The sequence below is a fragment of the Pongo pygmaeus genome, chromosome 18 (genome assembly GCF_028885625.2).
Source record: "Pongo pygmaeus isolate AG05252 chromosome 18, NHGRI_mPonPyg2-v2.0_pri, whole genome shotgun sequence".
Taxonomy (NCBI): Eukaryota; Metazoa; Chordata; class Mammalia; order Primates; family Hominidae; genus Pongo; species Pongo pygmaeus.
The window spans coordinates 86,260,237-86,287,422 of NC_072391.2; the positions used below are offsets into that span (position 1 = coordinate 86,260,237).

The 27,186-nt window shown below is 58.9% G+C and overlaps 1 protein-coding gene across 5 annotated transcripts in view; it reads right to left on the reverse strand.

Annotated features, from left to right (window-relative positions):
- Nucleotides 1-26,982, reverse strand: part of CBFA2T3 (CBFA2/RUNX1 partner transcriptional co-repressor 3) — a 102,076-nt gene extending 75,094 nt beyond the window's left edge. For all 5 annotated transcript variants that reach the window (XR_008494642.2, XR_008494644.2, XR_008494643.2 and 2 more), the window contains exon 1: nt 26,832-26,982. Coding sequence is in view for 2 of the 5 variants with exons in the window: in XM_054454232.2 (XP_054310207.2) it covers nt 26,832-26,982 (151 nt within the window). In the remaining 3 variants the exon portion in view is untranslated. The remainder of the gene's footprint in view (nt 1-26,831) is intronic.
- Between the last annotated feature and the right edge of the window lie 204 nt (nt 26,983-27,186).

Here is a 27,186-nt window from a genome sequence, read left to right on the forward strand (position 1 = left end):
TGGCCTACACATTTGCAATGTGGCCCAAAGACAAGTTCAGAGTTCTCTCTTGTCTTTGTTGAACTTCACACGAGAACCAGGCCAGGCACAAACAGCTGGAAATCGGAGTTTCCCGCAGGACAACCAGCAGGCGCACGTGTGTAAAAGGGAATGTGGGTGGGATTGAGGTGGCATTTAAAATGCCTGGAGAAGCACAAACTCCCCAGTAGATGGTGTCAGGACAACTGCCCCACGTGGGGAAAATAAATTATATACTCCTTACTTCACTTGGAAAAATAAACTCCACTTGGGTTAAAGAATAAAATGCGGAAAACTGAAACAGTGAAAGGATTAGGAGAAAAAAGCAGAGCATTTATATAAAACCAGTTTAAAATTAAGGCAGCTGAGAAACTCTGAAAAAATTTTAAGAAGGTGGAGGGGTTTGGCCGTGTAGGCACGAGCAACTTCCATGTCCTGAAAGAGACAGGGAACCCTGATAAGAGATGGGCTGGGAGGCCGGGCACGGCGGCTCACGCCTGTAATCCCAGCACTTTGGGAGGCCGAGGAGGGCGGATCACTTGAGGTCAGCAGTTCAAAACCAGCCTGGCCAACATGGCGAAACCCTATCTCTACCAAAAATACAAAAATTAGCCAGGCATGATGGTGTGTGCCTGTAGTCCTAGCTATTCAGGATGCTGAAGCAGGAGAATCACTTGAACCCGGGAAGCAGAGGTTGCAGTGAGCTGAGATCGAGCCACCTGCACTCCAGCCTGGGTGACAGAGCGAGACTCTCTCAAAAAAAAAAAAAAAAAAAAGAAAGAAGATGGTCTGGGAGTGGGTGTGGGGACAAACGACAGTGGCCCCAGCACACAGATATTACTACAGAGAAGAACAATACAAGCACTCAACACTCAACAAACTTCATAAGTAGGCAAATCCCACAAGAAGAAAACAAAAGGGGCCAGGCACGGTAGCTCACGCCTGTAATCCCAGCACTTTGGGAGGCCGAGGCAGGCGGATCACTTAGGGTCAGGAGTTCAAGACCAGCCTGGCCGACATGGCGAAACCCCGTGTCTACTAAAACAGAAAATTAGCTGGGCGTGGTGGTGGGTGCCCATAATCCCAGCTATTGGGGAGGCTGAGGCAGGAGAATCGCTTGACCGAGAGGCAGAGGATGCAGTGAGCCTAAATGGCACCACTGCATTCCAGCCTGGGTGACAGAGCGAGATTCTATCTAAAAAAAAAGAAAACAAGAAAAAAAGGAACGATAACCCCCACCACTCTCGAAGTCACATGGCTTCCCTGCTTCTCTTCCTCATGCCTGGCCCCCTCCCCTCCTCTCCTGTTTCTCTTCACCTCTGTTTATCTGGATCTGTCTGTGCTTGTTCTGCATTTCCCTGTTCTCCAGGGCAGGAACCACATCAGTCTGTTCACCCCTCCCTGGACTGGCACCGGCACAGAGGATCAGGAGTGTTGGCACCTGTCTTCCAGGTCTGTTCACCCCTCCCCTGGACCCGCACCGGCACAGAGGGTCAAGAGTGTTGGCACCTGTCTTCCGGGTGTCCATCCCTCCGTTTGTTTGTTGAGTGACTGCATGTTCTCATTTCCTTACATACAGTTCTTCAAGAGGTATTATTATCCACATCTTATTTTATTTTCACCTTCTTTTCTGTTACCTGTATGTTTGAATTTTCCTATAAGTATTTTTGTTTCATCTTTGCTTTTTTAAATTAAAAAATCAGTTTTAAAATTGCGCCTGCAGTACAAAATCAGGGCGGCGACCGGGTTGCTGCCATTCCCTCCCCTCAGGTCTGTGGCTTTTCAGCTCCAGCTCAGGTCACAGACCGGCTGCCACGGCCCCAGGGTGGGCACAGGGCTAGCAGGACAGTCAGGCAGGCAGCCGCGGCCCCAGCGATTGGTCCAGGAGGAGGGCAGGTGACCACACGCGGCCAATCACAATCCTTCCCTGGGAGTTTTTGAACTGGAACAGGAGAGGAAGGACCTCTTCTTTGGTCTGCTTGGGAGGCAAGCCCAGAGTGGCCTGGACAGCTGCTGGGAAGAGAGGGTGGGCAGAGCGGCCGAGGGTGTGCTAATGGTTGGGTCTGTGGGGCCTGAAGCCGGTGCCCCTGCCCGTCCTATAGTTTGGTGCTTGAGCCAGCACAGTCCCAGGTCTCCCTGATGCCTCCGAGCTGGGTTTCTGTCACTTGTGGCTGCAGCATTCTGACATAGACTTTTGGCCCAGGACCCCTGTGCAGAGGTGGGTTTGGGTCTCCCTGGCCCCAGCAGCCCCAGGAGCCTGTGAGATCTAAGCTAGAAGCTGCTCTGGGCACCTGAGTGCTGAGAGCCCGAGTGATGGGAACAGGCTTGCTGCTATGCAGAGACAGAGAGACTAATTTTTATTAGCCAGAGACCTGGCCAGGCCCCAGGGTGGACGATCTCCAAACCGCACGCATCCCGGCACTGACAAAGCCGTCTATCATCGCTGGAGCCAGGACACCCAGGGAGGCTCTGCCAGGCCACGGGGTGAGGGAGCTGCCGCCCTCCAATCCTTCCCCAACGCAGCACCGAGACGGCTTTCAGCAAGACAAATGCAGCCCTGCCACTCCCTGCCTGAGATAAAGTCTCAGCTCCTGAGCATGGGGTGCGTGCTGCTCACCCCCACCTCCTCTCTGAGCTCCAGCCTCACAGGCACACACCGCTCCCCTGCCCAGAACATTCTTCCCACAGACTCCTCTCAGCCTCAGGTCCCTGCTGAGCGGACATTCCTGCTGGGAGGCAGGAATTCCTTGACCTACCCTTCCCGAGTCTGGGAGAGACACCTCCCCTACCCCCAGGACAGCCCATCACAATTGTTCACGGACCTCTGTGTTCTCCCTGAACAAATACTTGGCGGACCCCCTGGAGTCACAGCTCAAGGCTTCCTCCCCTCCACCCCTGCACCCTGGGGACGGCACGTCCGGGACCCCCACGCAGGGCCTGTGTCGAGACGGCGTGTCCCACCATCGGGTTTGCTGCTGAATGAGCAGATGATCTAATGAGTGACCATCCTCACCCACGAGAAAAAACACAACCTGGTCTCCATCTGCCGGTTAGATCGGCCCCCAGTCCTGCTGGCCCCAGCGATGACAGAGGAGGAGGAATGAGGAGCGCCGTTCCTGGGCTGGGCCATCGCCTCTCTCCCTCGGCTGGGTTTGTCATGCTCAGCCAGACCCGCTCCCAGTGGAGAGGCCGAGTGACCCTTATTTCTGCCTTTGCATCCCTTTCTCCCGGGGCCTGCGGGGCTGACAGGCACCCAGCCAGTGGTGAGGGTTGACGGAAGAGCGAACGAAGGAGTGGGTGTGGGGAGAGTCAGCCAGGCTCCCCATGTCCACCCAGACGGTGAGCTGGCCCTCCCCTGGAGACACTGTGTCCAGAGGCCGGCAGAGCCCTCAAAACGGTCCCCACAGCTCCCGGTGGAGCCCTCAAAACGGTCCCCACAGCTGCCGCCCACTCTTGGGACCCTGAGTGTGGGGAGGCTGGGGTTGAGCAGTGGGGATCAGGATCTGGCAGGATCGGAATGTAGGGGCGTGGGGGCTCCCGGCCGGGGACAGCGCCAGCAGGAGTGGCCGGGACGACGGCGAGGTGAGGTGTCTGCTCCCAGGCTGTGTGTGGCTTGGATGCCAAAGCGCCTTTTGCTGTATTAGGCACCCTGAGATCTTATGTCTGCCTATTGAAGGCACAGTTTACTGCTGGGAAAATAAACATTTGGGTTTATTTCGCTGTGACTGCGTCCCCTGAATCTTAATCATATGTGTCTCTGGGTTTCCCTTAAGGGGGATGGCTCCCCTTAAGATGACTTTGGGGCTGCCATGGGCCTTGTCACCTGCATTGGGCTGGTGAGGACAGGGACAGAGATGCCCACAGAGCATGTGGGCTGTGCTCCTGCCCTGGGCAATTGAGGGTGGTGGCCTCTAACAGCTGACACCATGTCAGGTCAGTGGCCACCTAGCCGGAGGCTCTTTCATCTAGAGTCCTGGTCCTTCCGGACTTGGGCATGAATGTGCCGCGGCCATGCCTGGGTGTGGTCATGGACCCTCTACAGCTGCCTGTCAGAGAACTGCCCAGGAGCTCCCACTCCTCCTCCGAAGACCCCAAATCCCACCACTGACCAACACAGCCCCCTGACCACAGTGGGCTACCCCAGCCACCACAATGGTACCCCAACTGCTATGAAAGGTCCCCTGACCACAACAGGCACCCTGTCCACCATGATAGACCGGCCACCCATCTACTCTGACAGCCCCCTTCCCCAACAGCCCTGCCCAAGGCTCTTGACCCCAGCCAAGGCTCTTCACCCACCCAAGGGTCCTGACCCCAGCCAAATCTCCTGACCACCCAAGGCTCCTGACCCCACCCAAGGCTCCTGACCCCACCCAAGTCTCCTGACCCTGCCCAAGGCTCCTGACCCACCCAAGGCTCCTGACCCCAGCCAAGGATCCTGACCCCACCCAGGGCTCCAGACCTTGCCCAGGGCTCCCAACCCCCAGGCCTGCCGAGTTCCTGCTCCCTGAGGCTTTGGGAAAGAGGCCCTGCATGTCACCTGAGGCCATGTAGAGCTTCCAGACAGAATGGCCAGGAAACTGGGTCGGAGCCCTGTTTATCATGCGTGTGACGGAGGGCGGAGACCTGCATCACGGAGAATCCCACGCACACGGAGCTCACGGCCTGTGCCAGGGTGGGCAGGAGACCTTCACCCAGCCGCCGGGTCCCCGGGACGCAGCGTGTCCGCCTGCTCTTCCCCAGGGGTCTCAGGGCTCTCTGCTCTTTGAGCCCAGGGAAGACCCTGCCCCCCCAGGCTCAGAGCCCAGCAGCTCCCAGAGGGTGGAGGGTGGAGGAACACGGAGCTTCTACAGGCCTCACAGGCGTGGCCCCATTCATTCAGTTCCATGGGTCGGGGCTTCCCAGCAGGGGACGTGGAGGCCCGGAAGGCATTTGTCTGGAGTCACACAATTCCATGGCAGAGGGAGGCGAGGCTGGGACCCACAGGCTCTGTCTCCATCACCCCAACCTGCAGCTGCCCCACCTGGCCTGGTGTCTGTTACTGGTGGACCCTGCTGGCGGTGCCCTGGGAGAAAGAGGCGCTCCAGGCGTGGGCAGCGGGGGCTGGCGTCTGCTCCTCGGCTGCTTTCCTGACCGAGTTTTGAACTGGACCGTGTGGCCCCTGCCCTCCCCCCGTGCCTGCTCCAGGTGGCATCACGGGGGCCTGCAGCAGCCGCACCAAGCCCGGCCCCTAGGGTTCTGGGCTGCCTGGCACCCTCCAGTCCACACTGTACTTTGCCAGGGCCTCTTAAATGCAGAGGCTGAACCACAGAAGAAGTGGCTCACCCGGAGACTGCGGCAGCCTGAAGTCGGGGCCCTCTACATCTTTGTCACGCTCTCCCCTGGAACAAAACCGCCCTTGGGCTTCAGGACCCAGAGGTTATGCCCACGGGCAGCTGCCCAGCAGAACCATTGTCACACGGGATTGGTTGCCTACTCCTCCTCCATCGACCCACTCCCCGTAATCTTCCCTCTCACCAAATGCTGCAGGTGGTTCTAACCTCACAGTCTGGACAGCCAGCTGATGGCCCCAGAGGTTCCTGGTCAGAAGTGCTGCCTTTCCCTGCCCTTGGGACACCCCCGCCCCCACAGCGGATGCCACTGCCTTTCAGGGCCAGTAGCAGACATGGCAGAGCACTCTCCGTGGGGCTGCCACCTGACTCGGGACAACACTGCTACTTACACAGCACAAACGGGGTTGGAGATTGCGCAGAGACCAGGACGCCCCCTCAGCCCAGGAAGGACGACGCTAAGGTGATAGCCGGCCCCTCCACCCCCAGGCACATCCCCTTGCTGCCCCCAACACCTGTCCTCACTGTACATCTGGGAGGCCCAGAGAGGGTCGGTGGCTCACCTGAGACACACAGCTGTGATGAGACAAGTTTCTCAATAGACTGTCAGCCGAGCACAGATAAACTCAAAAGCAGATGCAGTGCACACAGTGGAATATTATTCAGACATAAGAAGGAAGGCGGGTCCGACACACACTCCAGCGGGGATGGACCCAGAAAACACGGGCGAGTGGAAGAGCTGGACGCAGGATCCCGCTTACACACAGCGCCAGAAAAGACAAATCCACCGAGGCAGGAAGCAGATCAGTGGTGGGCAGGGCTGAGGGAGGGAACGGGCCTGACTGCCTGTGGGCATGGGGTTTCTTTTGGGGGAAAATGTTCTAAAACTTGTTAGCAGTGATAGTTGCACACCTCTGTGACTCGGCTAAATGCCACTGACTTGTGTACTCGAGATGGGTGAGTTGTAAGATGTGTGGGTTAGACCTCAACAAGCCTGCTTGAAAATCACAGTAGACCTGGAACCAAAGTGCCTGTGAGCTGCTCACACTCCCTCGCTCACAGAGAGGCCACGGAACTTTGTCAGCGCACAGGGCAGTAGCGGGACAGGTGTCAAGGCCGTGCACGCCCACGAGGCCGTAGGAAGCCTGGTCAGGCTGTCGGGGCCTCAGACGGCACAAACCTATCCAGATAGGAAAGGGCCCTGGGCACAGGCTATGGCAGAAGAGACCTAAAATAGCTTCAAGAGCCCAAAGCTCCCAGGGAGAAGTTGAGGTTGATGTGGTCACCTCGAATGGGGAACTCCTCCAGGAAGGAAAGGAGAAGTTTTATTTGGGGCGGGGGTGTTAGAGTAATGCCAGGCGGGGCGGCGGGGGAAGAAGGTTCTGGGGCGGGGGCGTTAGAGTAATGCCACGTCCTAGTGCAGAGCTCGTGGGTGCCCCACATCCCTGGGCATCACACATGTGTCGTCTGGAGCAGAAGCCTGCTGGTGGAGAGGTGTCCTTCCTATTTCTCAGATGGGGAGACTGGGGCCTGGGTGGGGGCAGGTGGAGAAGCACAGTCGCTGCCCAGCAGCCCAGCACTACCTTTGGAGGGAGACAAACTCGCTCCCCCAGGGCCGGGGGCTGGGGGCCTCGGTGTGGCCTTTGGAAGGAGATGACCTCACTCCCCCAGGGCCAGGGGCTGGGGGCCTCAGTATGGCCCAGGTCTGCGCTGGCTCTGTGCTCTTCCCGCTGCAGGTGTGGGTCCCCTGTGGGCAGCTCTCACGCCACAGACCTGGCTCCCTAGGGGTATGGTCAGAGTGGGACCCTGTACTGCCTCGGCCTCCCTTTTCCCTTTGCCTCCATGGAGCAGGGCTGAGTTCCCAGAGGGCTGATTCCTCTCTCTGCTCTGACCCCTGGCAACCCTGTCAGCTGCTCATTCACCCAATAGACAAGTGCTGTGTGCCTGGGCTGTGCCGTGCCAACCCAGGGCCAGGATTCGGAGGGGAACAGAGAGAAAGCCCCATCCTTGCGATGGCAAGGTCCCAGCAGCTGGCAGGGCAACGCCCTGTTGATTGATGGGCTGAATCATGCGCCCACGTCTTTACTGGCAGGCACGCCGCATGTGCTCTGTGCCAGGTGTTCAGGCCTGGCCTGGGCCTGCTGTGTCCTGGTCTCATACACGCTACATGGACAGTCACATGAGCAGATGCTGTGGCCGTGGACGGGTGGTGGGGACAGGGCATGACCCTGTTGGGGGAGCAGAGGGGACTTCTTGCGGGAGAGAGTTGAAGTAGTCCTGGCGATGATGGTGGGCTCCCAGGAGAGGTGGAGAGAACACACGTGCACGCCTGGGGCGGAGAGAACACGTGTGCACACCCAGGGGCGGAGAGAACACGTGTGCACACCCGGGGGCGGAGAGAACACACGTGCACACCCAGGGTGGAGAGAACACACGTACACGCCCGAGGGTGGAGAGAACACGCGTGCACGCCCGGGGCGGAGAGAACATGCATGCACACCCAGGGGCGGAGAGAACACGCGTGCACACCCGGGGTGGAGAGAACACGTGTGCATACCCGGGGAGGAGAGAACACGCGTGCATGCCCAGGGCAGAGAGAACATGTGTGCACACCCGGGGCTGGAGGCACATGGGTGTTCGGGGCCTGTGAGGAGGCCCAGGCACCGGGGCAGCACCCAGCACTTACAGAGCCTGCAGGTCTTGGACAGAGGTGCAGGCAGAGAGAACACGCATGCACGCCCGGGGCTACAGGTCTTGGACAGAGGTGCAGGCAGAGAGAACACGCATGCACGCCCGGGGCTGCAGGTCTTGGACAGAGGTGCAGGCAGAGAGAACACGCGTGCACGCCCGGGGCTGCAGGTCTTGGACAGAGGTGCAGGCAGAGGCAGGAGGTGGCGTGAGTCATACCACCTGTAAAACCCAGGTGCAGTAGAGAATGTTCTAGAAATAAATGTGATGCTGTGATTGCCTGAGAGGGAACCCAGGTGCAGGAGAGGGAAGGTCCCGGGGAAACCCTCCTTTCTTTCTCCTTCCTCCCAGCAGCTGGGAAAGGCGATGGAGAGAAAACGGGAGCAGGGCAGAGACGGTGTCTGGGATTACTGGAGTAAAGGTGGCTCGTTGTTTAAAAAGATCATTAAGCCTGTCATCCCAGCACTTTGGGAGGCCAAGGCAGGCAGATCACCCGAGGTCAGGAGTTCGAGACCAGCCTGGCCAACATGGTGAAACTCCATCTCTACTAAAAATACAAAAATTAGCAGGGTGCGGTGACGGGCATCTGTAATCCCAGCTACTTGGAGGGAGGCTGAGGCACGAGAATCACTTGAACATGGGAGATGGAGGCTGCAGTGAGCCGAGATTGCACCACTGCACTCCAGCCTGGGCGACAGAGCCAGATTGTCCAAAAAATAATAATAATAAATTAAAATAAATAAATAATTAAGGTTCCAAGGAAGATGAGTCCGTTTCCCTCAGATGATTTTCAGTAGAAAACAGGCAGAGACAAGACAAGGTCCTTGATTCCCAGGTTTGTCTGCCCTCCCAGGACGGCCCACGAGATGTGAGCGGTATTCAATGACTCAGGCCTGCACCTGCTGGGCTGGGAGGGCAGGGCACTCTTCTGCCTCAAGCTCTAAGTTCAATGTGGACGGCATCTGTGAAATGGGACCACGTCACCTGCTCTGCTGAACTCACGGGGCCAGATGCCAGGTCAACGGGGTCATGGGTGCAGAGGCTGTTTGAAGATAGCAGAGAAGATGTGAAGAAAGAAGCTTGAAAATCCTGGTGTGAGAAGGGCCTCGGGAGTGTCACATTTGAACACTATTGATTTGTGGACTGGAACCTACTGGAACGAATCCATTTGTCACGGGGCATAAACAGAAGTCGGCTGAGTGAGGCCTCCACAAGAGGCTCAATTTTCCTTATGATAAGAGGCTGGCCTAGTCTTTGTCCTCTCCCCTTCTTCCTCCTTCCTGCCTGGGATGCAGACATGATGCCTGGAGCAGGGGCAGCCACTTTGCAGCCAGGAAATCATAAGCAAGAGGATAGTGAAGCTGAAAGAGCAGAAATGCCAGGTACCAGACAGTGTCGTTGCGGCACCGGCCTGGGCCACCCGCCTCTGGGTTTGGTCATGTAGAAACAAACCTTGTTTACACTCCCGTTAGGTTTTCTGTGATTTGCAGCTGACATAATCCTATTGGCTACAGGGATCAAGTCCATCACAGGGAGGGCTGCCAGATTTTGGAGATTACAAATGCAGAATGCCTAGTTAAATTTGAATGTCAGATAAACAATAATTGATTTTTAGTGCATGTCCCAGGCAATATTTGAGATGCACTTACAATTTAAGAATTTGTTTATCTGAAATTTGACTTTAACTGCAACGCTATTCACCGATGAACTCACAGAATCCAGAGAGGCTGTGAGACTTGTCTGAGGTCTCACTTTGGGCAGGTGGTGGGTGGGGCTCTGCCTTCTGTCTTCCGCGGCCTCTCCTTGTTTTGATCCTGACCTGGTGTCTCTAGAGCTTTCTGAAACCTGCTGTAACAGATGTGTAAAGAAGGGGGCCTGTGAATGCCGCTAGAGCCTGCGAGAAGTGCTTCGAGATGGGGGCGCACGGGGAGTGATGGAACCTTCTGTAGGAACTGACACACAGCACTGGAGATTTCCACTGCATAGTAACCGACACGCAACCCTGGGCATTCCCACTGCATAGTGACAGATACTCAGCACTGGGCATTCCCACTCCATAGTAACTGACACTCAGCGCTGGACATTCCCACTCCATAGTGACCGACACTCAGCACTGGGCATTCCCACTCCATAGTAACCGACACTCAGCACTGGGCATTCCCACTCCATAGTGACCGACACTCAGCACTGGGCATTCCCACTCCATAGTAACCGACACTCAGCACTCGGCATTCCCACTCCATAGTGACCGACACTAGCACTGGGCATTCCCACTCCATAGTAACCGACACTCAGCACTGGGCATTCCCACTCCATAGTAACCGACACTCAGCACTGGGCATTCCCACTCCATAGTAACCGACACTCAGCACTGGGCATTCCCACTCCATAGTAACCGACACTCAGCACTCGGCATTCCCACTCCATAGTGACCGACACTCAGCACTGGGCATTCCCACTCCATAGTAACCGACACTCAGCACTGGGCATTCCCACTCCATAGTAACCGACACTCAGCACTGGGCATTCCCACTCCATAGTAACCGACACTCAGCACTCGGCATTCCCACTCCATAGTAACCGACACTCAGCACTCGGCATTCCCGTTCCATAGTAACCGACACTCAGCACTCGGCATTCCCGTTCCATAGTAACCGACACTCAGCACTCGGCATTCCCACTCCATAGTAACCGACACTCAGCACTCGGCATTCCCACTCCATAGTAACCGACACTCAGCACTGGGCATTCCCACTCCATAGTAACCGACACTCAGCACTGGGCATTCCCACTCCATAGTAACCGACACTCAGCACTGGGCATTCCCACTCCATAGTAACCGACACTCAGCACTGGGCATTCCCACTCCATAGTAACCGACACTCAGCACTCGGCATTCCCACTCCATAGTAACTGATACTCAGCACTGGAGATTTCCACTGCATAGTAACCGACACTCAGCACTCGGCATTCCCACTCCATAGTAACCGACACTCAGCACTGGGCATTCCCACTCCATAGTAACCGACACTCAGCACTCGGCATTCCCACTCCATAGTAACCGACACTCAGCACTGGGCATTCCCACTCCATAGTAACCGACACTCAGCACTGGGCATTCCCACTCCATAGTAACCGACACTCAGCACTCGGCATTCCCACTCCATAGTAACCGACACTCAGCACTCGGCATTCGCATTCCATAGTAACTGATACTCAGCACTGGAGATTTCCACTGCATACTCATACTTTTTTACTTTTACAAAAGCATCAATTGCCAATGGATATTTATTTTCCACAAATAACATGAGACGCTGTGACCCAGCCTCGAAGGTGAATGCACTTCCCAGGCTGCTGCGTCTGCTGTGTCTGCTGTGCCTGCTGGGGTCACTGTCCTGTGGGGGATGCCGAGGCTTCCTCTGTGCTCAGCAGGAAAAGCACTGTGATCCATTACCCATGCCTGTCGTGAGTCCCGAAGGAGAGGCCCAGGGCCCAGGCCACCCTGCACCCTAAGGGCACATGGTGGGGCCGGATCACCAAAGGGCACATTTGAGAGGACTGAACACAGATGCTGAGTCCCCTGGACCACGTTTCGGGGGGAGACAGCCAGGCAGCCGGAGCCAGTGCCCTCCCACCCAGCACCTCCTCCTCACAGTGCTCGGCACAGCCACGAACATGGGTGTCGTTAGATGTCGCCTGGTGGGAAAACAGGGGGAGCAAAGCCTGCTGCTGCTTTCTAGTCTGTGCCCCGAATCCTGGAGATGAGGGGCGCTGACCTTGCACGGCTTCTGAGCACTGACGTGAATTCCTAGGTCCACTCGGAAGGGAGCTGGGCAACCCCACCCTGCGTGTCTGAGAACTTTCACTTGCTTGATTTCCACAGGGCCTCCAGGAGGGCACAGGGCACGCCACCCAGCTCTGTGGTTTGCAGAGGGGAGATAACAGAGGTTGGGTCCAGAGCCACATCCCCAGCACCTGAGCTGCAGGGACAGAATCAGTGCCAGGGGCCCTGGGCAGACGTGTAGCTGGGCCTGGCAGGATGCTGGGGAGGGGGAGCCGGAAGAAGCAGACACAGGCCCAGGGCCAGAGGGAGAGAAGGTGGGGGCTTGGACAGAGGCTGTAAGGAGTTTCTACCAAAGTCCAGGGGCAGCAGGGGAAGGCCAGGGACGGGCGCTCGTCTTCTGCCAGGCTTTTTTTAAAAAGAATGTTAAGATCTTTAAAAAATTTGTGATAAACAGAACATAAAATTTACTATTTTCACCATTTTAAAATGCACAATTCAGTGGTATGTAGTACACTGACAACGTTCTGCAACCAGCACCTCTACCTAACTCCAGAACACGTCATCAACCTCGCAGTAAATCCCGGCCTCAGGAGCTGTCACTGTCTTCTCCACACCCTCCCCACAGCGACCCCAAATCCACTCTGTCTCTGTGGATTTGTTGTCCTGGACATTCCATAAAATGGGACCAGACCGTGTGCGGCCTCTTGGCTCTTTCACTTAGTGTAATGTTCTTGGAGCTGAAGCACCGCGCTGCAGTGCGCATCAGGAATAGATTTTAACGGCATCATGCCTGGATTTCCCTGCTGACACTTCGTGAGCCAGGCACACAGCGGCCCGAGGAGAGCCGCGTTCTGTGACTCAGGGTCCTGCAGGATCCTGGAAGGCAGAGAGGCTCCGGTCCGTGCACGTCTAAGGCAGGAGGCCCAGCCTGGCCACATAGGCGTGGGTTCCTCATCCCTCTGAGCCTCTGTCTCCTCGTGGTGGCTTAGGGGACTCTGCAGCTCGCTTGCAGTGCATCTTGAGAAAGAGGAGAGCTCTGTCTGCAGTGAGGAGAGGACAGAGAGCTTTCTGGGCTCCCAGCCCTGCACCTGTGCGGCAGGTGGCACAGCTCTATGGGGGTCTTTAAAGGGGCACGCACACAAGACCATCCGCACACCTGGGCTGATCGGCTTAAAGGAATCCATATGTGGGTCTTCAGCTTCCAGATTGTTCTGCAAACACGGCTTGGGGTCAGCTGTATGCTGCTCTCGCCTGCTCTTCCCCCAGTTCATGGGTTGCCTCTCTCTAGCCTGAGTCTGATTACAGGGCTTCGACCCACCAGTGCAAACCTGGGGCAGGCCATGCCCTGCCTGCCTCCTGTTCAGAAACCACAGACCCAAAGGTGTAAAAAGGCACGTTGACTTCTGGCCCTCCTGGTGTCAGCCAGGCTGCCAAGGGCCCAGTGGCCTCTTTTGACTTTTAATTTACTGCTGGTGAAGCTTCAGTTAGGGTTAGGGTGCAGAAAACTGACAAGTTGCAAGCTACTTTTTGTTCTGAAGAAAGATTGCACTTCACTAATTCCCATTCATCGGGTTTCGTGCGGCTTTCCTTCTTCATGAGGTCTTTAATGTCCCTGGTCCTCCTCTGAATCACCTGGGCTGCCCGGCTGGCTCCCTCATCGAGGAGTAATACACCTTTGACACATGCTTACTGTATGTGTGTATAAGAACTATGTTTTTAAGTTTTGAAAAATATACTTTGACCTTTCCTTCCTGCTTCCTTACCTTTTTATCTTCCCATCCATCTATCCACCCACCAACCCATCTATCCATCCACCAACTCATCCATCCATCCACCCATCCACCCATCCATCCACCATCTATCCACCCACTCACCCATCTATTCATCCATCTATCCATCCACCCACCCATCCATCCACTTACCCACCATCTATCCATCTGTCCATCCATCCATCCATCCACCATCTATCTGCTTATCCATCCATCCACCCATCCATCCATCCATCCACCCATCCATCCATCCACTTACCCACCATCTATCCATTTGTCCATCCATCCATCCATCCATCCACCTACCCCACCCACCATCTATTTATCCATCCATCCATCCACCCACCATCTATGCACTTATCCATCCATCTATCCACCCATCCATCCACCCATCCACCCACCCATCCACCCACCCATCCATCCACCCATCCACCTACCCATCCACCCACCCATCTATCCATCCGTCCATCCATCCATCCATCCATCCATCCATCCATCCACCCACCCACACATCCATCCATCTATATCACAATTAGAATTCAAAGTGAGGCATTTGGATCATTTAATAACATGCTTATTTGAATTAATATCTGACAAACATCAGTCTGGGCAGATTGTTTTTCAGTGAGGACCAGTTCTGCCCTTTGTTTTTAAGGCAGCATTTCTACAAATCAAGTGAGCTAAATCTGCAGATTTTCATAAGACTAGATGCCAAACACTGGTAACATATTAGGTATGCTAGAAAATACAGTTTTTGAGACTGTTTAATCAATGTTTAGAGGCTGCAAATTGGCCCATGTGGCACCATTGCCAAGGGTCCTGTGTCCAGCCTTTGGTTTAGAAGGATACTTGGTGTGCAGTGCCAGCCAGAGGCCCTAAATCCTGCTTCTGCAACCCAGGGGGCTAGGTCTCTGCGGGGCAGAGAGTTTGCAGAACAGGTGTGTGCCACGGCCAACACATGCCTCACACACTTTATGCATCTGTTCTTCTGTGACCCAGTGGTGAGGTTGTGGGGTGCAGCTGTCACCTTATTTATTTTAACAACGTCTTGTCCACAGATACCTGTCATGTTTGAAAACCTCTCTAGTGGCTCCTGGGCCACCATTATCTGCCAAAAACAAAGCAGCATAAGGTCTGTGTGTGGCCAGGCTGGGTGAGGCTGCTTCGTAAGCAATTTCATCTTATAGGGGAACTTGGCTTGTCAAAAAAAAGTTTTAGGGAGCTTGCAAACAAAAGCATTAAAAGCCCACAGAACCACCGGCTTTGAGAATCGGGCCTGGTGCTTGGCACCCGACAGGTCCTCTCCACTGTGCCTGGTCCCTCCTCTGTGGGCTGATGTCAGGGGAGGGGACGGGGGCCCATTTGGCAGCAGGAACAGAGAGACCCCACAGAGCATGGGCGGATACAGAGTTCCCCCTGGGCCACTCCTTGGCCAGGGAAAGCAGCCCTTGCCTCCTCTTCTACCTGCAAGGTGGGGCCCCTCCGAATGGAGCGGGGTTTGAAGCCCTCGCCTTCTCTTCTACCTGCAAGGTGGGCCCCCTCCGGACGGAGCGGGGTTTGAAGCCCTCACCTCCTCTTCTACCTGCAAGGTGGGGCCCCTCCGGATGGAGCGGGGTTTGAAGCCCTCGCCTCCTCTTCTACCTGCAAGGTGGGCCCCCTCCGGACGGAGCGGGGTTTGAAGCCCTCGCCTCCTCTTCTACCTGCAAGGTGGGGCCCCTCCGAATGGAGCGGGGTTTGAAGCCCTCACCTCCTCTTCTACCTGCAAGGTGGGGCCCCTCCGGATGGAGCGGGGTTTGAAGCCCTCGCCTCCTCTTCTACCTGCAAGGTGGGCCCCCTCCGGACGGAGCGGGGTTTGAAGCCCTCGCCTCCTCTTCTACCTGCAAGGTGGGGCCCCTCCGAATGGAGCGGGGTTTGAAGCCCTCACCTCCTCGTCTATCTGCAAGGTGGGGCCCCTCTGGATGGAGCGGGGTTTGAAGCCCTCGCCTCCTCTTCTACCTGCAAGGTGGGCCCCCTCCGGACGGAGCGGGGTTTGAAGCCCTCACCTCCCCTTGTACCTGCAAGGTGGGGCCCCTCCAGATGGAGCGGGGTTTGAAGCCCTCGCCTCCTCATCTACCTGCAAGGTGGGGCCCCTCTGGACGGAGCGGGGTTTGAAGCCCTCACCTCCTCTTGTACCTGCAAGGTGGGGCCCCTCCAGATGGAGCGGGGTTTGAAGCCCTCACCTCCTCATCTATCTGCAAGGTGGGGCCCCTCAGGATGGAGTGGGGTTTGAAGCTCTCGCCTCCTCGTCTACCTGCAAGGTGGGTCCCCTCCGGACGGAGCGGGGTTTGAAGCCCTCACCTCCTCTTGTACCTGCAAGGTGGGGCCCCTCCAGATGGAGCGGGGTTTGAAGCCCTCACCTCCTCGTCTACCTGCAAGGTGGGTCCCCTCCGGACGGAGCGGGCTTTCCCGGTTTGTGTGGGTCGCTCTGCTCTGAGGGTCACTCTGCTCACTGGCCTGCACAGTCCCAGGACTTCCCCCACCTGAGTCACAGCACGGCTCCCTGAAACGCATCTTGGCCACATTAGGCTGTGTCCAGGGACAGACTCCAGAGCAGCCAGCTAACAAGGCTGCCAGTCTCCCCTCGTCCTTGGCAGGAAGGAGGCCTGTGCCAGGGGTGGGGGGGTCGCAGCCCCTGTGAGTGCCCACAGAGGAGAGCAGAGCGGGGGATCATGAGTCCACAGAGCTCCCGGCCCCTCTCCCACCTGAGCAGCATGGCTGGGCTTCCTCCCATGCCATACCCTCATCCCACCTACGGTGACCACCAAACCCATGTCCAGACGAGGACCAGGCCTGGTCAACCTCTGGCCTCCCATGAACTCAGTAATGGAAGCAGTAAAAGCACCCAGTGCCAGGCCCTGCCCAGCGCCCAGCCTCCCAGCCTCCCTTGGAGGCTGGCCCTGGTTTCCACGAACAAGGAATTCCTCCAGGAGCAATGGACACTCTTGACCTCCAGAACCACTGCCTGCCATCACCAACACCTGCGCCGGACAGAGGCCTTTCTGAACACGAGCTGGGTGGGTTGGGGTGGGGGGCGTCTCCAGTGACTCCTGTGCCCTGGCCCTGCCTGGCTTGCAGAGCCACCCAGATGAAAGTCGGATGCAGCACACCCACTGCTGCCCCTCAGAGACCAGGCCCTCATTTCCCCCAGGAAGTCGGGATAGGGCCCACACCCAGCCTGGACTCTGGAAGCCCAGGATGAGAACTTCGTATCACACTCTTGTCCCTGTGGCCAATATCTTGTGTTTGCTTTGGAGAAACCATGTGGGCCCCAGGGGACGAGGGAAAGTATCCTTGATTGAAGCATTGTTTGTAGCGCGGAAAATTGACGCACTCAACCTCTCTCCATAGGGAAGCCAAGAATAGCGTGCTGGTGTACGCCACCCCTCCAACCCCTGAGATGCCACTCGGCCCCAACATGAGGCAGCACCATGCCACCCCCAACCCCCGAGGCGCCGCTCGGCCCCAACACGAGGCAGCACCATCCACCCCCAACCTCGGCCCCAACACGAGGCAGCGCCATGCCACCCCCAACCCCCGAGGCGCCGCTCGGCCCCAGCACGAGGCAGCGCCATGCTCAATGCATTCAGCCTCGCAGGTGTCAACAGAGGAAATTGCAAAGGAAAATGAGAATTCGATGCCTTTTCTGTAACTGTGCGAGACACACTATGCCTGGGAGCGACGGGGACAGGGCAGGATGCCTTGGGATGGCTTTCCACACCCTAAGTGCTGCCATGCATCCACCTGTTCAGTTTTCACGGATGTGCCGGAGACGGGGACTGCTATTGCCCCATTTACCGATGAGGAAGCCGTGGCGGGGTGTGGGGTGGCTGAGCATCTGAACTAGGTCCCCGCAACCCCTTGATCCCATCTTGCCTCCCCCAGGTGGGGTGGCCTTCCGGGCTGGGGACACTGAACCTACAGGAATTCCTTTCTATAAAGAAGAGGGAAGGAAGGAGCAGGCTGGGGACAGGGACGGCGTGCTGCGCTGCCCGGCATGGCTCCTGTGACCTGGCTTCTCCAGGGGGGTTAAAGATCAGCCACAGAGCACAGGGGTGAGGGTCAGGCGCACACTGCCTGGGGGCTTGTCGCGGCTCAGCCCTCACACTGCCCCTTCTTGTCCAGGGCGCCGGGCACTCAGGACACCCCCTGCCCCGGAGCAGTGCGTCCAGTGGGGGTCGGCGTGAGAGCTGTGTGGAGACGCCCACCCTCCCTTGTAGGCAGAGGTAGGAAGTGGAAGGGAAAGAGGAGAGGTCGCTCTGTGGCCTCCGGAACGTCACCATTTTCACACATGTTCAGTTTATAAGTAGGAAGTGGAAGGGAAAGAGGAGAGGTCACTCTGTGACCTCCGGAATGTCACCATTTTCACACATGTTCAGTTTATAAGTAGGAAGTGGAAGGGAAAGAGGAGAGGTCGCTCTGTGACCTCCGAAACGTCGCCATTCTCACACATGTTCAGTTTATAAATTTTTAAGCTTTCTGCATCCTTCTTTTCGCACCGTGACTGAAGTGGCTGAAATTCCGTGGGTTCGACGGGTCATGGGGCTGAGTTGGGACCATGTGACCACAGGGCTTTGATGAGGACCCCCCCATACCGCCCATGCTGGGGCCCACCTGGAGGAAATAGGCCCAGAGAGGCACGCCCTGGTGAGAGGCCGAGTCAGGATGGACCACAGGGGCCTGCCAGGGGCCCTGGCCGCAGGCCTGCCCGTCGCAGCTGTCTCTGGCCCTGGGGAGGGGCTCAGCAGGGAGGGGCGGGAAGCACCTGGCAGTTTCGGTTTCGCCAGGAAGCGGCCGCTGCTGTCTCCCTTCCCACCCACTGCCCGGAGAGCCCCCCAGGTGGGGACGGCCCCTTGCACTGCAGACGAGGAAGCCCCAGCTGAGGGGCCGCAGGACAAGCCTCACGGCTCCCGGCAGCGGGGACAGAGCCAGGCCCAGCCTCAGCTGCGTCTCAGGAGGACCTGGGGTGGGAGAAGCCCCTGGGGGCCGAGAGCAGACGAGGGCAGATCTGACTGGCATCTTCTGTCACCTGCTGGTGACCTTTTAGAACACGTGGTCCCAACCCTTGGTCTAGAATATGCTGCCGTGTTGGAGGGGCAGAAGCAGCTGAGATGGCTGTCCGTCCCCCGCCTGTCAGTCCGTCTGTCTGGGGCTGGGGGTGTCAGGACAACACCCACCACTGCAGGCCCCCTTGGAAATGAGCGGCAAGAAGCTTCGGGGTCCAGTTTGCACCGAGCCCCTCCAGGGGGGACGCCTCTTTCATTTCTGCACCCTGCGCCTGGCATGGAGGGGTGTGCGGTCAGCGGGCGGGGGCTGACTGGGTGACTTGCAGTGACAGGGTGGCGAGGCCCTGGACCTGAGTGCTGTGCGACCCCCATGGACCATAACCCCTCTGAGCTCCAGGGTCTGCAGCGCTGCAGGCCTCACATAAATTGGGGGCCGGGAGCCCAGGATCTGTTCTCTAAATCTGGGAGCCCAGCCTGAGCAAGCCCTCAGGAGCCCCAGCCCCAGTGCGCGGCCTGGGGTCGCGATTTTGAGGAATCCCCCATCCTCTCGTGAGCAGTCGGCTGGGTCAGGCTGGCTCCACCGGCTCTGGGATTCAGCTGTAGCCTGGCCCGGATGCAGCCGGGGTCACTGCCATCTGGAGAGAGGGGCTGCAGCGGACACGGCTGGAGGGATGGTTGCAAGGTCCCCTCCCCCACTCTGTCCCCCTCAGGTCTGTGAATTCGGGACTTTCTAGACACTCAAAACGCACCTGGACTTGGGAGCGCAGGAGGAAGCTCCGGGAGCCCACAGGGTGGGGTGAATTCTGCAGTTCCTTCTCTACTGGGCTCCCTCCCGGCCGGCGCCTCCTGGCCTTGGCAGGGGTGGGAGCAGGGCCCAGCTGCGGGGGTCGCAAGAGCGGGGCCCCTTGGGAGGGAGTGGCAGGAAGAGGGTCTTTCCTCACCAAATCCCACCCCAGCCTCGAGGAGGGGCTAGCTGCCACCCCGTTTTACAAACAGGAGACAGGCTGGGGTCAGCGTGGCTGGTGGACAGCGGTTTCCATTCCTGCCATGGTCGGGTCCATCCACTTCCCCTCACAGACCAGGGAGCCGAGGGAGACGGGGGCAGGGCCGGCCCAAAGCCGCACAGACCTCAACACTGCCCGTGGGGCTCCATCTTGCAGGCTCAGGGCAGTAGGCCAGGCTTGGCTGCCAGGGTGCGAGGGGCAGGTGCCCGGAGGCAGGTGCCGGGGCTCCCGGTGGGCCCTGCTAGAGGGTACCGTGGACCCTGTCCAGTTAGGGTGAGCATGGCCTGGGGGGTTGCGATTTGGCAGAGCCCCCGACCTTCTGCAAGGCTGTGGGTTTGCCCCATCCCCCTCCGCAGGGGCGTCCCGAAATGAGCCCCAGTGGCTGCGGCTGTTGGCGGTTTCTGCCATGTCTTCTCAGGCGGGCAATGGCTTCTGGCCCCACTCCTCCCAGGGAAAAAGACACACTTGGGGCCCTCACCCCAGGAGTCCTTGTCTCCACAAAGGGGGCGCCTGGAAAAGCTGATGGAAATTCACGTCATGGGGGGCAGGCCTTCGGGAGGGGTTGGCACACTCTCCAAAAGCTGCCAGTGAAACAGCTGCTCTGCAGCTGTCCTGGGCCGAGAGAGGATTTCACTCCAGGAGGCGGTGGCGGCAGCCCCAAGCCGGCATCCTTGCTGTGTGATCAGCTGGGTGTCAGGACGTGCTTGATCCAGGGGTCAGTGACGCGGGTGTCAGGCAGCACCTGCGTGGGGCTTCCTCGAGTGAAGCAAGGTGACGGAGAGGTGGGTTCAGAGGGGCTCAGCTGAGGGTGCAGCTCTCGTCTCAGAGCAGGGCATGCAGTGGGGTCCCTCTCCTGAGATGTGACCTCAGCTGCCTTTCCTCCAGGAGGGTCCTTGGCAGAGATGCACAGCCTGGGAGGACGTGGCCCACCCCAGCCCCGCTGTGTGAGCTCGGCTGGTTTCCTGACCTTTCTGTGTCCTCATCTGAGGTCAGCGATGCCCTTGAAGTGTTGCCGGGTGAAAGCCGGGAACGGGATTGCCTTTTGCCCCTTCCCTCCGGGGCCACAGGGCCTGAGTTCCTGGGAAAACTGTGGAGCCAGTCCCTGCCTCAGCACCAGCAGGATGCACACAGCCAAGTAACAACTCAAGGACCAGGAGTGCGGAGGCCTCGCCTCGCCTCGCCTGGAGATGGAATGGACTCACGCCTTCCAGGGCTGAGCACCCTCCTGGGCCAGCACCATCTGCTGAGGGCCCTGCTGCAAGCAGGCACCAGAGCCCCTGCCTCGTGCAGCCGATGCTGGGGGCAGCGGGATGAGTAGTACGTAAGGGGGCAGCTGGTTTGTCTCATGGGGTGAGAAACTGAAGGAGAGGAACACCGAGGGAAGGAGGCCGGTGGGAGCGAGGCCTCGCTAAGTGGAGGCTGAGAGCAACCCCAGGAAGGAGGCCGGTGGGGAGGGGGCTCCTTGGCGAGGGCACAGCACAGGCACGGGCTCGGGAGGCTTGCAGAGCCGCCAGGCAGTCGGGGCTGTGAGTGCCGGAGGCGGACGCGGTGGGGTCGGGCCGGGAGGGCTGGGCCGTGTGTGTGCGCAGGTGTGATGTGGCTGATGTGTTTTCATCAACTCAATTTTCCTTTTTTTTTTTTTTAAGACAGGGTCTCCCTCTGTCACCCAGGCTGGAGTGCAGCGGGGCAATCTTGGCTCACTGCAACCTCTGCCTCCCGGGTTCACGCGATTCTCCTGCCTCAGCCTCCTGAGTAGCTGGGATTACAGGTGCCCGCCACCACGCCTGGCTAATTTTTGTATATGTAGTAGAGACACGGTTTTGCCATGTTGGCCAGACTGATCTCAGAATCCTGGCCTCAAGTGATCCGCCCGCCTTGGCCTCCCAAAGTGCTGGGATTACAGGCGTGAGTCACTGCACCTGGCCTTGATTTTTCAAATGACATGGTGATACAGCCACTCTCTGCCCACCTAAGAGAGCTGCCTGGGGCCTGGGGTGAGCAGAGCTGGGAGAGGAAGCCCCTCGGTGGGGTCCCCGCTGCGGACCTGTGTCCCGGGCGACTTCCTGACAGGCCTCGGAGCAGCTGTCCTGGGGGTGGACTTGGGGGTTTAGTGCTGAGAACTTCATTGGTTCCTGCTGCAGGCCGGCCTCTGGCTTTGTAACAGTCGACCTGAGTGACCCAGTCCACAGCTCCCAGCTGGAGTTCCTTCAGAGGGTGGGTGGGCGGCGCTCAGACAGGCCTCTTTTCCCTGCTTCTCCCCAGCTGCCCCTGGCTGACGTCTCCTCGGAGGAGCACTGGCCGGTGAGTCCTGGCTCAGCTGTGACCCATCGGCCTCTCCCTGGGGCCGCTCTTTCTGCCTGCGTCTCCCTGGTCAACTGCAGTCACGGAAGTGAAAGTGCCGGAAAACCCCTGCCCAGCGCCCAGGCAGGTTAACGGGACGCACTGCTTCTCGGTCCACATGTGGTGAGAAGTGAAAGTCGTCATCGCCTAAAGAGTGGCCTCCTAGAGCCGCCCCCATGGGGCCACTTCCTCCAGGAAGCTGGCCTGGATTGCACCCTGACCCTAGGCACCGCCCCTGTCTTCCTAGGTGCTGATTTGAGGTCTTTCTGCTGGACAGGAGGACGTGGCTGGTTGCTGTCCTTGTGTGTGGGGATGGGCTGGTATGGGGATGGAGCGGAGCATTCCAGCAGCCACCGAGGCCTCAGGGAAGCAGTGCCACGCTTACTGGGGAGGGAGGGAGGGAGGTGCACTTATGGGGCCCGGAGAGCTGGCTGCACCTGGCAGTGAGGACATGCCCAGAGCCCTTGCTCCCTGCTCTGCGCCAGTGGAGGGTCCAGTGGGGAGATAGTTGGGGGGGGGGGTCGGGCTTTGTCCCACCGTCCACTCTCCTGAGGACTTCCTGCCTCTGTGGACACCCCTCCCTCTATTACTGGCTCATCCTCTTCACCCTCTGGCCCCAGAGCTCTGCACTCTCCCGCCTCTGTCTGACCTTCGTAAATCCTCCCTCATGGAGCTGTCCATGCACTGGCAGCCCTGTCCCCTCACGGTGCTGCTGGCTTTCTGCCATGACTGACCCAGGAGGGATTCCAGGGCAAGCTTCCCTCCGAGCCTGGGGCTGGACTCCACCGTCAGTCTGATTTCACAGCAGCAAGATCCTCACGTCTCCAGCCCATCTGCCTCTGCCCCACAGGGTCAGCAGAGCCTGCCGTGTGCCTCTCAGAACCTCAGTCTCTTCTTCTGTGATGGCAGTAACAGCAGCACTCCCGGGCTGGCTCCCCAACGTGGAGCCCCCCCAACACCATGTGGTCAACAAAAGGGGGGACAGGAGGCGGGAGGTGAGGTCTGAGGGTGCTGGGGCCCTTGGGATGACGGCTGTGACGGCACGTTGCTCACAGACGCGGGTCCAACAGCCGCTATCTGGCCCCTTTGCAGGTACCCTTGGGGCTGCCTGTCTGTCTGTGGCTTCAGACGTCTTGTCATGCGCACACTGACCTCCCTGCCTCTGTCTGGAGCCCACGGACACCCTGGTCGAGCTCTGCATGATCCGCCAGCTCCATAGCCCAGTAAACACGGGGCCTGCGGCTGAAGGAGGAGTCGGGCTGAGACCGCCTGGCTGCTGGTGTCCACTCCCCCTCCCACCGCACCCCCTTGATGGGGCACCTCCCATAACAGGAGCTGCCTGCAGCCTCTCCAGTGCCTCCCTTTGTCCCACTGCCTGGAGTGCAGAATGAGTGGCTGGAGCTCTGGCCTGGGGTGGGCTGGGCCTTAGAAAAAGGAGGCAGAGGAAGATTTGGGAGGGAGGAGAAGGCCTTGCGAAGACAGAGGTAGTGGCTGCGGCACAGCGGCCACAGCCCAGGAACACCTGGGGCCAGCAGGACCTGGAGGAGCACGGCCATCTTGACGCCTTAGTTTTGGACTTCCGGCCTGTGGCGCTGTGAGACAAGAAGGCTCTGTCGTTCTGAGCCCCCACCTAGCTTGCGGCCTGTCCTTACTGCAGCCCCAGGAGATAGAAACACCCAGGGAGGGCATTCCAGACCCAGAACATTCCAGACCCAGAACATTCCAGACCCAGAATATTCCAGACGCAGAACATTCCAAACCGAGAACATTCCGGACCGAGAACATTCCAAACCCAGAACATTCCGGACCCAGAACATTCCAGACCCAGAACATTCCAGACCCAGAACATTCCGGACCCAGAACATTCTGGACCCAGAACATTCCGGACCCAGAACATTCCGGACCCAGAACATTCTAGACCCAGAACATTCCAGACCCAGGACATTCCAGACCCACAACATTCCAGAGGACAGCTGGGCCCGGATGGCCACTTGAGGGGATGGAGGATGGAGAGTGAGTGGTGGCAAAGCCCAGCCCCAAGGGCAAGGTCAGGTGGAGGGAGCCCAGGCTGACCGCAGGCTCTGGACGTGACCCCTGTGCCAGGTGGGCTCCGGCCAGGGCTCAAGCTTCCTGCACGGATGGTGCCTTTGCAGCATCTGCCCAGTTCCCATAACATCTGCCCACCTTGCCTGGTCCCCATAACACCCGCCTGCCTTTGCCTGGACCCCTCCACTGATAGTGCTCACCACCTCCCTGAGATCCCACGTCATCCCTCTAAAGTGACACCAGGCAGGCCTGACTCAGTTTCTCCCCCATGGAGGTCCCAGCACATGGCACTGAGCCTTCTCTGCCTCAGCCTACACTCGCCAGGTGGATTTCAAAGTCTCTGTCCCCGGCACCCTCCTCGGGTGACCTGGTTCCCATCCCTCTCTCCTGGGGCAGTCAGGTCACCATTTTGACCTCAGCCTCTTCTTCTGCAAAGTGGGCTTTGGGGGACAAGGCGGTGAGAGCCTGCACAGCTCCGAGCACACACAGCGGGCGCCTCATCAACCCAGGACCACAAGCACTTGTCTTAAGGGGTTCCTTCTGCACCACTGGGCCAAGGGGTTAGTGAGGATCCAGATCCTCTGCGTGAGGGGGCCAGTGAAGGAGCCCAGGGAAGGGGTCCTGGCCCCCAGACGGCAGCGTTTGCTCTGTGGCCGTCTTCTGATTGCTTACACCTCAGCCCCCAGGACACTGTCAGAGGAGACGAGGGGCTGAGGTCCTCCCACCTCCTACACAGCACACAGACGCCTCTCCCGCCCTCCAGCAAACACGCGGCAACACAGCCCTGTTCAATATGCCTTTGGTCTAAAGACAGGAAGGTTCTTCTACTTCAGCTTTTAAAAATACTACTGTTCTCCCCAGAGTTGAAAGCCAATCGGCCTGTTTTCAGGCCTCAAAGGTTTTAGGAACTCTTGGGAGGCCTGTGTGCCTGAGAACCACACAGTGGCGCTGAGGGGCCCTCTGGTCTGTCCGGGACCCCCCACAGTTCCCATGACCCCCATGGCCCCGCGCCTCCAGCCAGGCGAGGCTTGATGCTGAGGCTTTCTGGCATCACAGGGCCCCCACATCTGTCCCCTGGGGGCCTTGGGGAGCCCCTGGGGTGCAGGATGAGAAGCCCCAAGCCCTGGTATTGACGTGTATCTCTGCTGCCTGATGTGGCCAAGGCTGTCCCATGGGTACCCTGGAATAGGGCCGGTTGGTTGCAGGGACAGAAGCCCCTAGAAGCCAGGGGCAGGACCCCGCACCCAAGTGAGACCCTGCTTCCTCCTCACATTGCAGCCCCTAAGCAGGGGCTCCCTGGGGGTGGGCACAGTGGCTGGGTACTCTGTGTTAGAGGCCACCCTGGCCCTCTGCTCCTGACCTCCAGCCATATCAAAGGTCCACCCTGACCCTCTGCTCCTCCCCTCCAGCCGTGTCAGAGGTCCACCCTGACTCTCTGTTTCATACCTCTAGCCAGCAGCCCCTCACGTGACTCAGGCACGGGGCCACCTCTTGGCCCTAACCTCCTTCCACGGTAGACGCCCCCGTCCTAACAAACAAAGCGGCGGCTCTCCATGCACCTCAGAGCCCGTCTCTCTCCCCACCGGTGAGAACCTGCTCTCACGCGGGCAACAGGTGGGAAGGGTCTGACCCATGAGGAAACTGAGGCCCAGGGAGGAAGCACCTGGCCCAAGGCCACTCAGTGCCAGGGGACAGACAGGGCCGCTCCAGAGAGAACGGGATGGCAGATGCCAGGGCCAGTGAGCTGGTGCTGCCTCGAAGGCATCTCTGAGTCACCCACTCGGGAGAAACCAACATTAGCACTGGCTGTGGTGAGGTCCGGCCTCTGCATGCCGGGCACCTGGGGTTGGGATGTTCCTGCTCACGTCTGGGGCCCTTGTGGGGGACAGCCCTGGGGCCCCACAGGCACCTGCAGGTGGGAACAGCCTCAGGCAGCCGCCGCCAGGACCTGCTCAGGGAATGTGGTCTCCAGAGATGGGGACACCCCTCGGTCCCGCGTTCTGTGTGTGAGTGTCAGGGGTGCAGTCAGACCTTGGACCTGACGGCCGCAGTGAGAGCCCCGCGAAATGGGAGACTGCGAGCTCCGGAAGGTTCCGACGGCTGCTGGGAGCGTGGCCACGAGGGCCACTGGGAAATGGGGCCACCAGCCCGCAGCTGCAGCCCCCAGCATCCGGGGAGCCTTGTTCTGGGACTTTGCAGGCTCGGGTGGGGGTGTCAGCAATAGCTGGCGTCCTGCTGGACCCCTCCCCAGAGCCCGAAGCCCCCAGAAGGGCAGGCCCAGATTCCCCGTAAACCCCCACTGCCCTGGCTGGAATTGTTCCTCGGACAGGGGCCCGGGGTCGGACCAATTTCCTCCTCATGGGGGTCTTGGGCCAGTGCCCTCCCCTCTGGCCTCAGTTTCCTCATCCAACCTGCTGTGAGGCGTCGCACTCGGAGGGCATCCCAGGAGGAGGAGGGCTCTCTTTGTAGGACCCCCCCATCACTTCCCGGCTGCAGCCCTCCCACCCCCAGGAGAACACAGCCCACCCTCCTAGACGGGGCTGAGCAGCCCGGCCTCCAGCATCTGCCTCTGGGTGGGGCCAGGGCACCCGGCTGGCACCTGCCAAGCCCTCACCAGCCCACCTGCCCCAGCTGTGCAGGACCTGCCTGTGGGGTGGCCCTGTTGATATCTGAGGTGAGTCAACACGGCTATCCGTGCCGGCACTGTCAACTAAGCCGGGCAGGCCCCGTGAAGCTCGAAGGAGTCACAGCCCCGGCACCGGCTGCCACCCTCTGCCCCCACCCCACCACCTTCCCCCCAAGCCTCTTACCTGGGCCGCCCTTCCTGGGACCCCGGGGTGCTGAGCAGCCGGCAGAAGCCAGGAGGCCGCTCTCCAGCACAGGGTGCGTCTGGGACATGGAGCCACAGGTGGATCCCGAGGCCGAATCGGCTGCCCTGTCCCTCAGTCTCGAAGCCGGCATGAGGAGGGCCACCCTCAGGGGCCAACCTGGGGCCCAGGACAGGCCTCTTCCGGGACTGCCTTTCCTGACCTCCTTCAGCCTTGAGGGAAAGAGGAGGGGCTGGGCCAGCTGGGGTGTCCTGGAGTTGGGCCTCTGTCCCTGGAAAGCCCAGGCCCTCCTGGCCACCGACTGGGTGTCCTCTGCCCTGGGGAGGGGGTGGGAGCC